At 40.0% G+C, this 14,995-nt stretch overlaps 1 protein-coding gene across 1 annotated transcript in view; it reads right to left on the minus strand.

Moving 5' to 3' along the window:
• LOC149238871 (uncharacterized) overlaps positions 1–9,660 on the minus strand; it is a 35,420-nt gene extending 25,760 nt beyond the window's left edge. The window contains exon 1 of the mRNA XM_089367043.1: positions 9,404–9,660. Within this exon, the coding sequence (XP_089223169.1) occupies positions 9,404–9,450 (47 nt within the window). The 5' untranslated portion in view covers positions 9,451–9,660. The remainder of the gene's footprint in view (positions 1–9,403) is intronic.
• Positions 9,661–14,995: the final 5,335 nt, after the last annotated feature.

The raw sequence follows: 14,995 nt of genomic DNA on the forward strand, positions 1-14,995 counted from the left end.
AATCTATCCGGACTGAGCATCACATTTGGCTCTTTCCACTGTAGACCAAGGGTCATAGAGCTGGTAGGATGAGAAATAGTCTGTGAACTCCGAGTGGCTTGGGGAATCCAAGAACCACCCTACCAAGCAAAATCTGCTTCAGGAGAACTCACATTGAGTCCCTGTATTGTAATTTCTCTGCTATAAGACACAATAAAATAAGGCCACCACTGAAGCTGGACCGGGGACGTAGCCCTGGAGAATAGGGTGAACTCCTTATTAAAAACTGTTTGTGTCTTTGTGTTGCTTATTGTATTTCTCTTCTGTCTTTCCACTTATTTTCTGTGTATTGGCAATCTGATCGATCCGTTGCTTAAATAACACAGAACACACACCATCACATGAGTCTGTAATACCTTTTGTTTAATAAATCTTTAACTGAGGTCACTCATAGGGTGATTATTAGATCAGCTCTAAGTCTCAAAATTTGCAATGAGGGGCTTAGACACATGCATTCTCCAATACACAAAAATTGTTTTGGGAAATTCCACCCAGAGAGCAACACAACACAAGAAGAGCTCATTGAAGGAAGGAGACCTATTCTGTATTGGGAATAGGAAAAGGAGGGAAACAAGAAAGGATTTGAGGGTCTGTTAGGGTTCTTTTGGTGACCGAATTGCAATCCAGGAGTGCCAAGGAGTAGGTGTCAAGGTCTGGAGTGATTTGGGCTTGTTTATGGGTGGACTTTCCTCAAACAAGGTTGTCGCAGGCCTATGGAGCCATTCTAAAAGGGTGTAGGGAATGTTACACCCTATCCCGTAAAGGGTGTAGGGAATGTTACCCTTCAATTGAATCAGGGGAACACAATTCATTTACACGAAGTTCTATATGTACATGATCTCAAGAAGAACCGGTGTCAATTTTGGCAATAGAAGACAAAGGTTACAAGTTGGAAGTCATCGATGGAAAGGTACATGTTTGGAAAAGGAATTTTAAAAATGATTTTACTCTTGGGTTCAAGGTTGGCACTTTGTATCAAGTTGCAGTAATTCCATTGGGGACCATGTCATGTGCCACATCTCTTCAATGTCACTGAAGGTCTGCCCATATTCATTGTAAATCCCTACCCGATATGAGACAGATGGTGACAGGGATGCCTGAATTCAAATTAGAGCATGAAGGTACATGTCCAAGATGTACCGAAGGAAATCTTACAAGGGGGCCATTCCCCTCATGTAATAGCAAGACCACGAATGTGGAACAACCTGATGGGTTCGAGATTCATGATCAAGAATCTCGTGTATGCAGGTTGAAGAAAGCTTTCTATAGTTTGAAGCAAGCACCCTGGGCTTGGAATGAGAGGATTAATAACTATCTGATGAAGCTGAAATTCACTAGGAGTGAAGCCAATCCAAACTATTGCTTTAAGGTTATGGATGATAGATCTCTCATTCTGGTACTTTACGTGGAGTACCTCTTTTTGACAGGTACACACCCTCTCATTTACAAAAGTAAGAGGGAGTTCGATTTCGAATTTCGAATGGTTGACTACAATCCTGTGACTACCCCATTGGAGCCTAACTTTAAGAAGTTATGCAGTAGTGTTGTCAGACCTAATTTGGGAAATGCCTCTGAGTTTCATCAACTCATAGTAGCATTGATGTTCTTGGTGAACTCCTGACCGGATATATGTTTTGCAGTTAGCATGTTCAGCCAACATATGGCTGAGCCTCATCACTCACATTGGATTGGTGCCAAGAATCTTCTGAGATATCTTCGGGGCACAATCACTCATGGACTGAGATACACTGCTAGAGTTGTTAGGCTGCATTGTTATTCTGATGTTGATTGGGAAAGCAGTGTGGAGGATTGAAAAGCACTTCTGAGTGTTGTTTCTCTTTGGGTTCTGCTTCGATATCCTGGATGAGAAGGAAGTAGAAGTCGGTTGTTTTGAGCACCACTAAGGCCAAATTCTGTTAACTTTTGGGTATGTTCTATGCTTAGAGCAATTTATTTCAATTTTCATAGTTAGTTCAATATATTTTCCAGATTAGCAATCACATCAGCATAATAGTAAATTGAAGATAGAACATAAACATAAATCGCAGAAGACAAGCCAATACAAGAGGACACAATATGTGGCGCTAGCCAGGGACAAACCCAAATGTCAAGAAACACTTAATCAATTCTTCTTATATGTTCTTCAATAGTTCAACATAGAGAGAGAGATAGTACATATACAACAGAAGTCAACATTTTGACTTATCTAAATAAGAGCATAGATCATCTCTAAGAAGATGATACATGAGTTAGCTGAACTCAGTTGAAGACATGTTGCTTCAACTGATTCTCCAAGGTGACTCCATCACCTATCATTGTGTTGCACCTCATCATCATGTTGCACCTGACTATGCTGCACCATGATGCACCCATCATCACTATGCTGCATCTCATCATGCTTCATTAATCATGACTGTACCCATCACTGTAATGCTACACTATGTTGAGCTCTTCGTTGCACTATGTTTCACCCAAATGCATGCTGCAATACCTCATCATCATTTTGTTGCAATACCTCATCATCCAGGTGCTACAATACATTCTTGTTGCTGCTATATCTCCATCATTACCATGTTGTCCCATTGTTGCACCAATGTCCAGCAATACTGATCTACACCATGTTGCACTATCACTACTAGTGTGTGCACTATGCTACACTGTACATCATGCTATGTATTGCTGCTCCTATGTGCACTATGTTTCACTGTACAACATGTACTCATTGCTACTTCCATTGTTGTACCAATGCTGCACCAAGTACCATTGTTGCTCCTATGTACCATTGCTGCACCAATGTACCACTTCTGCACCAAGTACCACTGCTGTTATGACTGTGTTTTGGTTAGGGCACCATTGTGGCCCAAGTCAGCCCTAAAACATACCCACACAGTCCCTTAAACAACTGCGGCTTCCTCCACAAGTATCCTCTGCCTCCACGCTACTGATCTGAGCACTTTAATACCCTTGGACAGTCCTACGCATGCCTTGATTTGGTGTTAAGGCCTGCGGCCTACCCAAGGAGAAGTGGTGGCTCCCTTCACTGTTGTTTTGGGCATAGAAAACCCTCAATACACCCTACGTTTCCCTCCAAATAGCTCGTAGGGCTTGCGGCCTACCCACAGTAGCCTACACTACCCTTCACCAATGAGTTTAGCACCCAAGAACTCCTCTACGTAGGCTGAAACAACCTTCCCTTGTCTCGACCCTTTAGGGAGCTACCTCGGCATCCCTTACAGCAAACTCAGCCCTCCAAAAGACCCATGAAACAAACCTCTATTACCACATTGTTCAGTTCTCCTTGGCTAAGACAGAGCTTCCCTTGCCTCCAACGAGTTCCTTTTCTTCTTGTGCGTTGCTTGCTAGGGTATCTTCTAGGACTGCGTTTAGACTTCAAGCTTAGGCTCCTTCCCTATTACGTCTAGGGCTTCCTCCTCTTAGACTTCTCTTCCACTAAAACCCAAAACAAGTGGAGAGAAATCAAGAGTGAAGTGTGTTCTAATGACTATCAAGTCACCTCCTTTTATATTAAAACGTTGAGCACACGTGGGGGTTATTTGGTTGTTGGCTGACCTTGACAAATTGTCCCATAACACAAATAAATTCATATATTCATGAATACTTATTGGAATCAGATGATCTTTAGATCAATCCTACACCTCTCGATGAGAGGGATCCAATAAAAATATCAACTGCCATAAATAAGATGACCCACATGGAGTTTGGCCCTAGTTGCCAATTTTAACAGATTCATAGTTGCGAGTATGGTCTCGGGTGAAGTTGTCTGGTTAGGGAAGCTCTTCAGTGAGCTATTTGGACACGTGCTGGATACCACTATGATCCTCTGTGACAACCAGAGTGGGATATGATTATCAGAGAATCCCATGTTTCATGGTCACTCTCAGCACACAGACATCAGCTACCACTTTATCTAGGATATGGTACAACGAGGAGCAATAGGGCTCCATCACATTGAGAGTGATGTGCAGGTCGCTGATATTTAGACGAAGCCCCTGGGAAAGGTCAAATTCTTGACTTTTTGAGAACGAATAGGTGTCGTGGAGAGACCCTCTCCTGAGGGTCTGTAATATTCATAACCTAGAATATTCCTCAAACCCCAGCAAAAACTCCAACCAAATATATGCAAATGATATAATAACCCAGAAGTGATAAAATAACAGTGGAACAACATATAATAATGTAAACCGGAAATATAAGCAGATACACAAGAAATGCAACAAGAAATGCTAAGCCATTTTATTATACTGCAATAAAGTGAGTACAAGAGGTGATTAGACAGATGGCACCTCGACTTGCACAAGGAAAGTGAAGAAATACTCTCAAAATGACAAGAATGGCCTCTCTGCGTGCATGTTGCTACTGCTAGAAAACAAATGATGATTTGGGGCTGCTCCCCTCCTCAGAAAAAGCTGAAACTCTGGATTCGGGTTTTACTCAAGAAACCCAGAAAAACCTAGAAAGCTTTCATGGAATGGCCAACCCCCGAAAAACACCCTCTTGGGGATCCGCGCAGTTCCCCAATGCCCTGCGCTGCCACTGAAGGAAACCCCTCTAGACTCTGCCTGAAACACTTCCTAAAACTCTGCCAAAATCCTCCAATGAGACAAGAGCTGGACCCCTGCTCAATCTCCCAGCATAAATCCACCTGCAAACCCCAATCCAGCACTACAACCAAAAGGAACTGCGTCTCTCTCCCAGTGCTGCACAGTCCTCCAAAACGCTGCTAAAACTGCTGCTGGGATGCTAATAAAATTACTGCTAAAATGCCAAGGAAATACCTTGCCCGAGCAGGCACTCGAAGTCCCCCGGGGCTAAAGGTGATATCTCCGAACGAACACTCAATGCACTAAACAGTGCTGTAGACTAGCTAAATTTCCAGCGTGTTCAGACGTTGAAACGACTAGCTCAAAATGCACATAACTGAATGATCCAAAATGAGGGGGCTCCTCTCTATTTTATAGCCTCTACCTCTCACAATCCCTAGGCTCACCTCCTCCTGCGTGCTTCTCCTCTTGCCACGTGTTCTTCCCTCCTGCGCAGTCTCTCCATGTGTCTGCGTGGGCTGCATTTCTGCGTCCCCCTTTGGCCCCCTTGGCTCCCCTTTAAGTCACAACGTTGTGCTACCTAGGAAGTGACTTTTTATTCTAAAGTGAGTTCTTTCCCCCTTCCTCAATTTTTATTTACAAATAACTATAGAAGGCAAAAATTGAACAAAATCGAATATTCCAATTAGCCTTGGCTAATTAGGAATATTACAGGGTCCTATATGATATGGATATTGAGCTCTGTGAGCTCTAGGGGGCTTGGGGTACTTCTTGGAGCGATTAGAAACCATAGGGTGAGTGGTTTAACCTTCCCTTAGTGGTTTTCTATGTAGGCATGATGAGTGGTTCATCCTTCTCTTGCTGAGACTCAATCATAGGTTAAGTGGTTCAACCTTCCCCTAGTGATTTGTTGTGTACATGGTGAGTGGTTTAGCCTTCCCTTGGGATATCCCTAGTGACATGTAGGTAGGATGAGTGGTTCAGCCTTCCCCTAGGGTACACCTGGCGACATGTAGGCAGGATGAGTGGTTCATCCTTCTCATGCTGGGACATCCTACCCATGCAGTTTGGGACTTGTGGGAAGTACCTCTCATCTAGCCAATGAGTAGGGAAATGAGGATAGGGACCATAGTACTACCGATGGACGCATCGTGTACTACTATACTCCCTATGTTAGGATGATATTGATCTGGGATCAATTGGAACTGATTTTGGATCAGTAAGAGTGGTATGAGACACTCTTTTATGGGATTGACTTTAGGTTAGTAGAGAATGGTATGATACATTCTCGATCACTTCTTCTTCTTCATAGTTCAATAGAGCATAGCAGTGCAGGGCATTGCATTAATGGGAGAGATTACGGACTGACAAATGGATTAGCAGATGGAGTTCTCCCTAGTTGAGAGGGAGTGTTAAAATTGGAAACTAGGGCCAAACTCCATGTGGGTCTTCTTATCTATGGCAGCTGATAATTTTTCTTGGATTCCTCTCATCGAGAAGTGTAGGATTGATCTAAAGATCATCTGATTCCGACATGTATTCATGGAGATATGAATTTATTTATGTTATTTGAAAATTTGTCAAGGTCGACCAGCAACCAAATTACCCCAACTTATCCTCAACGATTTATTATAAATAGAAGAGGACTTCAAGTCATTTTGTACACACACTTCTCCTAAGATCTCTCTCCACTCATTTGGGTTTTGTGGCTAGAGAGATCAAGAGGGAGAATCCCTAGACGCAGTGAAGAAAGGGTCTTCTAAGAGAGCCCTAGACGCAGAACTAAAGAGCCCTAGCCACAGTCTTATGAGGAGATCTTTTTGCAGGTAAGAAGAGATCAATACATTGTCAAGAGGGAGTTATATTCATAGCTCAAGGAGGAAGTCTAGTCACTGTAATAAGATGCCCTAGTAGTAGTACAAACAAGAAGTTCAAGCTGTTGTTCAGTTGTGCCCTAATCTGCTATTAAGGAAGGATTAATGCTGCCCTAGCCACAGTCCTAAAGGAGGTGATCTTAGCCGCAATTGAAGAGGCCCTAACCAGCAACATGTGAAGGCCTAAATCCACAGTTAGAGGAGCCCTTATCACAACATGAAAGGGACCCTTAGATGCAGCAAGAAAAGTGAACCTAGCTGCAGCAAAAAGGAAATATCTCATCAGCATGAAGGGTCACATTGTTGTAGGTCACAACGTGGACTGTTTTGGGCATGATCAAGCTGTTCTTGAACTTGGTATGCTGGGCAGGAGAATCTGCACAAAGGAGGAGCTAGGGGTTGTTGTGTAAGAACTGTTTGAATCACTTGTTTGAAGGGACCTAAGCTTCAGTCCACTATTGGGCTAGGCCACAGGCCATAGCCAGCAGTTGGAGGTCTTTAAGTGTTGCGTTCAGAAAGATAGCAGCCTTATAAGGCAACATGTGGTTGGATGGATTGTATGAAAGCTAGCCATAGTCAATAAGTGGATTGTGGGGTGTGTTTAGGGTGTTGTAGCACACTGAGTTTGTGCCCTAACCAGTGACTAAGTCTGCCATGAAATACATCAGTCCTTGTTGCATATGAAAGGTGCCAGATTAGCAGCCTTGTCATGATCAGTGAAGCAGCGAAGGAAGGAGAATATTATTGAAGGAAAGCCTCAGTATTTTTGGGTAATTGGTTCAGTTTCTCTATTCCTATCATCTGCTGCATATCTTCAGTCCTTGGTATCATATTTACAACCTCATTGTGTCATTGTTACGTTGAAGATCTTTGATCTCATATTTAGCAAGTCAAGTATTGAATTCAAATCATTGTACTTTACCTCTCTCTTTACTGAACTATTGAAGAATATAAGAAGAATTGATCAAGGGTTTCCCCACATTGGGGTTTTTCCTTGGCTAGTGCCACATATTCTGTCCTCTTGTCTTGTCTTGTCTTCTACTGTTTATGTATATGTTCTATCAACACTTTACTATCATGTTGATGTGATTGATAATCTAAATATTGTAATTGAGCTAATATGAAAAATCAAAGTAAATTGCTCTAAGCATAGAACATACCTAAATTTAACACGGGCTAAGTCTGTCATCTAAGCGAAGGATCAAAGTTTGTTCTAAGACAATGGCAGCTACAGTTAAGGGCTATATCATGTGTTGAATGGTGATAGAAGAAGACCAAAGACAGAGAGGCTATCTTGGACCAAAAGAAGAGATCAATGAAGGTCGAGGACTATGTCTAGGGTTGCAAAAGAGAAAAAAAGGAGACTGAGACTCTCCTAGTGACAGTGTAATAACAATGCGAAGAAGGACTGAAGTGATACAATGCGAAGGAGGAAGACTGTGAAGGTCGAAGAGTGCAAGAGATAGTGACAAGTGTCTTGAAGAAGAATTGAGTCAAGTATTTTGTCAAGGGTCTTGGTATTCATCAATAAAATAATCTATAAGAAGAGATTAAAGGCTTTTCCTCTCAAGATGAGAAGTTTTGGCCCTGGCAGAAAACCAACATCGTGTATTCTTGTCTCTTTGTTTTGGTAGCTATTTGATGAAGTAAGAAATACACACACTAACGATATCAAGAAAAGATTTTGCTAATAAGCTAAAGATAAAATACCTCACAAATAGTTATCATGCCAAGAAGAATCATGTAAACTACATTTGCCCTAGATTCTTCAACATCCCTAACTAGGCCAAAGTTGACAGCAAAGAAACATACACTTAAACAATCAACAAAGGTATGTACTTTGGTACGTTATTATAGGTGTTTGATCCTTATTATTGGATCAGTTTGACTAGAAGCCTGTGGGAGCCATTTGGAGGACTTTTCTTGATGGTTGAAAGTCCCTCCTAGGAGCAAATCTTGCAGTTATTGGATTGGTTGCCATTGGACTAATGGAGGGCAGTTTGTTGGCTACCCAAAGTAGTCCGTGACTAGTGGTCATAAAAAGAATTTGACCGCTGAAGTTTGGGGAGCCTATGTGTAGGCCTTTGATGGACAAAAGAGGCTACTAGAAGGCATATTGGAGCTTAGGGATTGGCCAACCTAGAAGAGCAGATTGGATCAGCCCGTGTTCATTGAAGCAGAAGTGACTTGCAGCAGTGATAGGTGTCAGCCCTCATGGAGATTCTAAGATTCTATCCTAGACCCAAGATCATGGAAACTCAATAGTATTCCTAGTTAAATAGGAGTAGCCTATGCGCATGGATTGAGGGAAGTAGATGAAGTGTCTTGCAGGTGTTTCAAGCTTAGGAAAAGCAAAGAAAACTAGATTGGTTTCTAGTGAAACAAAGTTGTATAATAAGAAATCCATTGCTCATTTTCCATCAATAAAATTATCAATCAAGGAGAGGGTTTTCCTAGTTGAGTTCTCTAGAAAAATTGTGTTTTGCGATTGTGTGACTATTACTTTTTTTATGTTGTATTCTACTGCAACTAGAAATTATGTGTCTTGGTGTTACAATTTAGTTTCAGAATTTTTCACTACAACAGTGCAACATTTTCAAAGATTTTTTAAATGGTAGCAAAGCAAGGAACATAGTAAAGACCAACATAAGTAGATCCATATATCACAAGAAGCAATACAATCATTGGAGAACTTCTAAAGCAACCGTAGCCTCTTGATCAATCCACATCACCATTGAATTTCCCAAAAAGTTTTAAGATCATAATTCCACAGGAGTGCCCGGTCTTGCTAATCACGAAAAAAATATTATTGAATTTATAAACCCTTGCCGACCCTAACCCTACCTTCTTCTCCATAATTCGGTATATAAGTTTAAATCCTTTGAATTTTTAACAATAAAAATCATAGAAATGAGAGCAGAAAAATACCTTTCAAAGGTATCCATACACCTCGGGGTTCTCAGATTTATCTTCATATGCGGAGGACATGTTTTCTGCTCCGAATTGCAGCGAAACCTCCAAATCCAAATCAGCAACCCAGATCCGATATAATAAATACACTTTAAAAATCTAGTCTACTCTAGGGTAGCGAATAATTGAATATCATTGCAGGGTATTTGCCGCGAAATCATAAAGATAGAGCAGAGAAAGAGTGAACTCAGTCCCAAACTTGGCAGAGAAGAATAGCCGCATCCCAAAACTGGCAAAGGAGAATAGCAGCGAGAAAATAAATTTTAATAGGTTCATTTAGATTTTAGATTAGTGGCCCAATTAAATTTTAATTGGTTTTAAAATCTTCTAAAGCAATTGGTACAGTCCCTTAGTTTTTCATTAAGTTTTATTTTTATTTGAGAAAAAGGAGGTAAGGAGGTCATCTCATGTACAAGTCAGTGTACTAAAGGTATCAATAAAAATTATATGTGGCTTAGAAATAAAAAATTATATGAGGAATAAATATGTTTAAATAAAGAGGGAAAATACACCATATATGAGGGAAATATTTATCAATTTTTAAAGAGGTGAAAAATATGTTTAAATTTGTAAATAATGTTATTAATAAAATTAATTAGCTATAGATAGATCATTATTTTTGAAAAACTTTACTTAGAGTTTAAAAATACCTTATTAGAAGTTAGCTAGAGCTTAGAAGGTCTTCACATGTGTTGTGAAGAGATACATAGGATAAATTTTGACTAAAGGAAATAAGGGTTACAATAAGATCAATGTATAGCACCTACTCAAATCACCAAGAACATACCCAAACCATCAAGATGACACGCTTCTATGAGAAAAATTATGAAACACCATGGAACAACTCATATTAAAACTTATAGCCAAAGCATCAAGTGTTAGAACAAAGTGTTTAAGTGAACATAATAAAAATAGTACACATTGGACTTAATATCATATACACATGGATCATACATATCCAGCTAAATGTGGTAGCTAAAGGAACCTCTTCCTACACCTAGTGTCATAGATGGTTAAGGCAAGATGTGATCAAACCAATGATACATACATGAATTACATATAGATTTGTATACCTTAGATGGAAAATGATCAATGTGACAGGAATCATAGGGGTTGTGATGACTATCTATTAATTTTAGTTAACAATGGTATGTTTTATGATTAGCACAATTACCTAAATGTTCCTTAAGTAACCCAATAACAATTTCAATTTAGATTTTCAATAACAATCACATTAACCATTAATCACATTAACAATAAAAATAGATAGAACATAAAAAATATGCAAAAGACAAGCCAAGACAAGAGGACACTAGATTTGGTGGATGCCAGGGAAAAACTCCAATGTTGGGAAAACCATTTGATCAATTCTTCTTATTATTATATCAAAAGTTTAGTAGAGAGAGAGTACAAAAGTCAAATTGACTTGCCCAATTCAAAGTCAAAACAACCCTGTCAAACTTCAGCCCTAACCAAAAAGTCAATGTTGGTCAAATCAGAAATAAATCATCCTCAAAATAGCTCGATCTTCACCAGTCAAACTCGACCTGATCAAGAGGTCAAAATCAGCCAAAAATAGCTCGGTCAAACTCGGTGAAAGGAGAGAGAAAAACTGTTATAAGTTTTTGCAAAGAAATTGCAGTCAACCATGATAACGACCCATCCAAATGTTGATAAAGGGAACATAACATCCCTTGAATCTCATAATAAATGGGGGCATCTACACATTAGGCGATCCTTTAATTTTATCTCGTGTATATGGAAAAGCTATCAGATGTTATTAAGAAGAGGAAGGTCATTATGATTAGTTTCAACTCGACACAAATGTAAACCCACTTTGAATGCACCAAGGGGGATCTAAAGGACAACATCCGGTGCTCTTGTGCGTATGTGGTTAAACAAAAAGGCCCCCTTTCATTTGCATGAAGTGTTCCTAGTACAAATCCATGTTAGAGTCGAGACCCTGAAAAGATGAAGTCTAAGTACATTGAATGTATTGTCTATAAATAACCTCTCTAACAACCTGACACAAACATACAATGATGTCATTTACATTGGAGCTGGTGTAAATCACTTGAATTGTGTTACAACTTTAATCGCTCCCCCACAAAAATGTGTCATACTTCCTTGTTAATGATGCTTCAACCCTATTGCAGAAAAACCTCACAATGTAAAAGAAATTTAAAGATGATGTAACTTTAATAGAGCCCCACATTCACCCCCTAACTCACCACTCATGGCTAATTTAAGGCTATTTCAAGCATTGATGTGGATAATATCATTTTATTTTCTCTTATGTATTATTCTACGTTAACAAAAATGAGTTTAGCAGTTAAGGACTTAAGATTTAGGGGATTTTGGTGTTAGTGGCTAAGGGGTTAGCAGTTAAGGTGTTTAGGTGGTGAAGGGTTAAGGGTTAAGGATAATAGGTTAAGATGATAAGGAGTTATGGCTTAGGAGTTGGTTCATGGATTATAGGTTAGGGGTTACTAGTGTCTTAAGATTTACTGAGTCAAGGGGTTTATGGGTTATGAGTTGTGAGTGTAAGGGTTAAGGGATTATGGATTAGGGGCTAAGGGGATAGGGAATTTAGTGGTTATGGGTTAAGGGCTTATGGTTTGTGATAATTGGACTCCTAATCCGGTTATCACCACTTTTGGGGTTCCCTTATCAATTGCTCTTGCTACCTTCCCTCTAGGTCCCCTAGACCCTATGAAATTAAGTCCTAAGCCCCTTTCTCATTCTCTAATGATAGGATTATAGATCTTAGTAAACCATGTTTTTGCCTCCGATCGACTTCTACCATCCATGATACCCTTGTATTCCCTTGCCCTGTTGAGTACACCAAAACATACCCCCCCCCCCCCCCCCATAACCCTTTTGGTAATGCCATTCTGCTTTTCCTAATGTTATGAACCCACAAATTTGGCCCCAATGCCCCTACAACCACACCCTTGGCCCCCCTTGGCTAAGGGATTAAACACATTAGGGGTTATGGGATGTGATAAGGGAGCCCCTAATCCCATTATCACAACTAGAAATAGGTTCATGAACACCATAGCCAAGAATAAGAAAATTGGCATTTGTATCACATGGTGTAAAGGAGAAGGACATAGGTGAAGAGTACTCCATTTAGAAATATAAAAAAGCACGTTTATGTCCTCTTTCTAGAGAAGAGGAGATATCTTGTGACAAAAAGCCCAAATTTCCAACAAAGGAAGACTTGGGTAAGGGTTTACTTCTTTCACATGTTGAGAGGCAATCATGTATTTTAAGGTTTTTTTTATTGTTGAGTTCACATATTTGGAAGCACAGTTTCACAAGTGAAAATATGATGGTATTAAGAAGAGGAGGGTCATTTTTATTAGTTTCATCTCGACATGAATGTAAACTCACTTTGAACGCACCAAGGGGGATTTGAAGGGAAACATACGGTGCTCTAGTCGTGTGTATGTGGTTAAATAAAAAGTCCCCTTTCATTTGCATGAAGTGTTCTTGGTACAAATCCATGTTAGAGTCGAGACCCTGAAAAGATGAAGTCTAAGTACATTGAATGTATTGTCTATAAATAACCTCTCTAACAACCTGACACAAACATACATTGATGTCATTTACATTGGAGTTGGTGTAAATCACTTGAATTGTGTTACAACTTTAATCGCTCCCCCACAAAAATGTGTTATACTTCCTTGTTAATGATGCTTCAACCCTATTGGAGAAAAACCTCACAATGTAAAAGGAATTTAAAGATGATGTTACTTTAATAGTGCCCCACATTCACCCCCTAGCTCACCACTCATGGCTAATTTAAGGCTATTTCAAGCATTGATGTGGATAATATCATTTTATTTTATGAGTTTAGCGGTTAAGGACTTAAGATTTAGGGGATTTCAGTGTTAGTGGTTAAGGGGTTAGCAGTTAAGGTGGTGAAGGGTTAGGGATTAAGGGTCACAAGTTAATGTTGGGTTGTGTTATATTATTTCCACATAGTTAACAAGGGGTTTGAGGGGAACTCGTAACCCCACTTTATGGGGTCTGGGGCAGCGCCCCAGAAAATTTTGGTTTTCGACCCTATGTTAGGTTGGGCAGACCCACCTATGGTTTTGAGCATGATTTTTGCACATGTTTTTTGGGTGCAATGGTTTTCGGTCCATGGTATTGGATGCTTCGGCATGTATAAATATGTATTATAACATTGAAAGGAAAATAATGAAAAATCAAGTTGGTAGTCCTAGTTTTGGGATCTAGGGGAAAATCTCTGTGTATATGTGTTTTATGTGTTGTGCACTCGTATTGTTTATTTTCTATGTTTTAGAATTCGTATGTAGGTAATTTTTGTATGGGGTTAAAACCTACATTTGGTATCAAAGCAGATTTGGCTTCAAGGGGATGCCTTTGTTGCTGAGGGATTTCGCTCGAGCTTGTGGTAGACCTTGCTCAGTGGGAGATCTGCAAGATCGTTTCTAGTGGTGAAAGAAGATGGCGAGCAATGGAAAGATAGAGATCGAGAAATTTAATGGTCAGAGTTTTGAGTTGTGGAAACTCAAGATGGAGGATCTGTTGGTGGATAAAGACCAGTGGATAGCGGTAGATCCGGGTACTAAACTAACGGGAGTGTCCGATGAAGAATGGAAGAAGTTGGATTAGAAGGCAAAGAGCACAATACTATTGTGTGTCTCAGATTCAATATTTCTAAATGTATCAGGGGAAGCTACAGTGAAGGCTTTGTGGGACAAGTTAGGGACTTTGTACCGATCTAAGTCTCTGGTGAATAAACTATTCCTATGGAAAAAGATGTATAACCTGAGGATGAAAGATGGAGACTCGGTGATAGAGCATCTGAATGCATTTAGTACTGTGGTAAAAGTCAGTTAGCATCTGTTGATATTAAAATTTCAGATGAAGATAAGTGCATTAGTTTGTTGTGTTCTCAACCAGATTCATGGGATAGTCTGGTTATTGCAATAGGTAGCAATGAAACTGCCTTGCAGTTTGATGAAATAGTCTCAGCCTTGCTGGCAGAGGAGATGAGACGGAAAAATATGGAGAGCCAAAATGGTGATGCCTTGTCTATATGAAGATGGCCCCAGAATAGAAACAAAAATAAGTCATCGAGTGGGAGATGTAAATCTAGAGGGAGATCTAAATCTCCAGGAAAGCTTGTAAAGGTGTGGAAATGTGGAAAGGAAGGGCACTTCAAAAGGGACTGTAAATCTAAAACTCCTGATAGAGGAAAGGGATCTGATGATGCTCCTTATACAGAGGCGAAAACCACCTCAGATGAAGGTGGGGATGTGTACTTGGCTTCTTCAAGTACACATGTATATCATGAGGCATGGTTGATTGACTCAGGTGCATCCTTTCACTTCACTCCCCATAGAGAGTGGTTCTGCGAGTATGAGAAATATGATGGTGGTGATGTCTTCTTGGGGGATGACAGGAAGGCTAGAATCATTGGTCGTGGAAAGGTAAAGTTGAAGTTGCAAGGTGGAAGGGTTAGAACACTTCCGGGTGTTCTACATATTCCTGCGTTGGCTAGAAATCTGATTT

Source organism: Pinus tabuliformis, chromosome 8 (genome assembly GCF_031772625.1).
Source record: "Pinus tabuliformis cultivar Carrire ecotype Pingquan chromosome 8, CPIR1, whole genome shotgun sequence".
Taxonomy (NCBI): Eukaryota; Viridiplantae; Streptophyta; class Pinopsida; order Pinales; family Pinaceae; genus Pinus; species Pinus tabuliformis.